Raw genomic sequence first — 1,118 nt, 5'->3', positions numbered from 1 at the left:
TCCCTAGAACTGGAAAGGATTTCTCGCTTGCATATGGGTGCCTACCTATGCATCGGCTCAAACGGTGTACCGCCAAGCGTATCCAAGCGGATAAAAGTGAGCGTAGACTGTAAGTCAATAAATAATCTAGTTGAGTTAAGTTTCAATTCATCTACATATTTGTGTACATTCTACTAGTCACACCAATGGTCTGGATCCCGCATCAGCTTGTGGGCATACCAATGGGACTTAACATCACCCTTGAGTGCTTCATCGAGGCGAACCCGACCTCACTAAACTATTGGTCTCGAGAAAACGATCAAATGATCACTGAGTCGTCCAAGTACAGGTAAGTACAGCGCATATCTTATTTACTATTTTACATTTATAAAAAGGATGATTTGAGTTATCTGTAGCGCAATTTATCAACTATTCCCTTGAAGCCATTGCCTGCGCCAATTATTTCGACAATGTGTGCGGCAAGTACCCTGTGCGTCATATCGACGGTCCCTTTATATCGGCGATCACATAGACATTGAGCTACGAGGTAAACAAGAACCACTTCTAACTAATGGCTGAGCTTCTTCAGAGCTAACGCGTAACGCTTGGACATGTCCTGCACTTCAGCCTCACCTGTTTTAAAGGACGCACAGTGCATGGCACTATCCTTGACTGTTGTTTAATAAAATGAAGACCCTGGGAAACACCGACCTCTACGGCCTCACCAAAGTTTAAGTAAACGTATCGGGGACACCGAACATCCAGAACAGTTCACCGGGAAAAAACCATCTCAGCGTAAAAGACTTCAAGCATAATCACTATTGTTTCCAAGAGTGTGCACTTTCGTTTTAAAGAGCAAATCGTTCTTGAAAAAATAGTTCTCTCTTATCTAAAAGGCGAAGGCGACTTGTTCTTGATTTTAGTCAGAACTCTTCTTGAAGATTCGAGCTTTTTATAAGCCTATTTAAGTTCCACGTTGATCAAAAAGAGTAATGAAGTACACGTGAAATTTTACATCGTTATAATAGGTATAAATAAGCATGGGTGGCAGTGCTCCAGAGCTTTTGACTTAGATCGATTACAATAGATTTAAATTCAGCTTCCGGCAGGCGGAATTAGTCCACCAAACGTCAATCAAA

The 1,118-nt window shown here is 41.7% G+C and overlaps 1 protein-coding gene across 1 annotated transcript; it reads left to right on the top strand.

The window, feature by feature from the left end:
* The first annotated feature begins 6 nt into the window (after positions 1-6).
* On the top strand, positions 7-332 carry LOC139354765 (lachesin-like). Its single transcript, XM_070999015.1, has 2 exons — positions 7-109; positions 178-332. Exons 1-2 carry the CDS (start codon positions 34-36, stop codon positions 330-332), a joined length of 231 nt encoding a protein of 76 aa, XP_070855116.1. The 5' UTR covers positions 7-33.
* The last annotated feature ends 786 nt before the right edge of the window (positions 333-1,118 follow it).

The sequence above is a fragment of the Drosophila suzukii genome, unplaced genomic scaffold, assembly GCF_043229965.1.
Source record: "Drosophila suzukii unplaced genomic scaffold, CBGP_Dsuzu_IsoJpt1.0 scf_21, whole genome shotgun sequence".
Taxonomy (NCBI): Eukaryota; Metazoa; Arthropoda; class Insecta; order Diptera; family Drosophilidae; genus Drosophila; species Drosophila suzukii.
This window is presented reverse-complemented; position numbering and strand designations above follow the sequence as displayed.

Excerpts from the sequence above, each read along its gene's own strand:
- LOC139354765 (XM_070999015.1), top strand. The coding sequence starts at position 34 with ATGGGTGCCTACCTATGCATCGGCTCAAACGGTGTACCGCCAAGCGTA. Across the intron at positions 110-177 it reads GATAAAAGTGAGCGTAGACT|TCACACCAATGGTCTGGATC; the intron begins GTAAGTCAATAA and ends ACATTCTACTAG.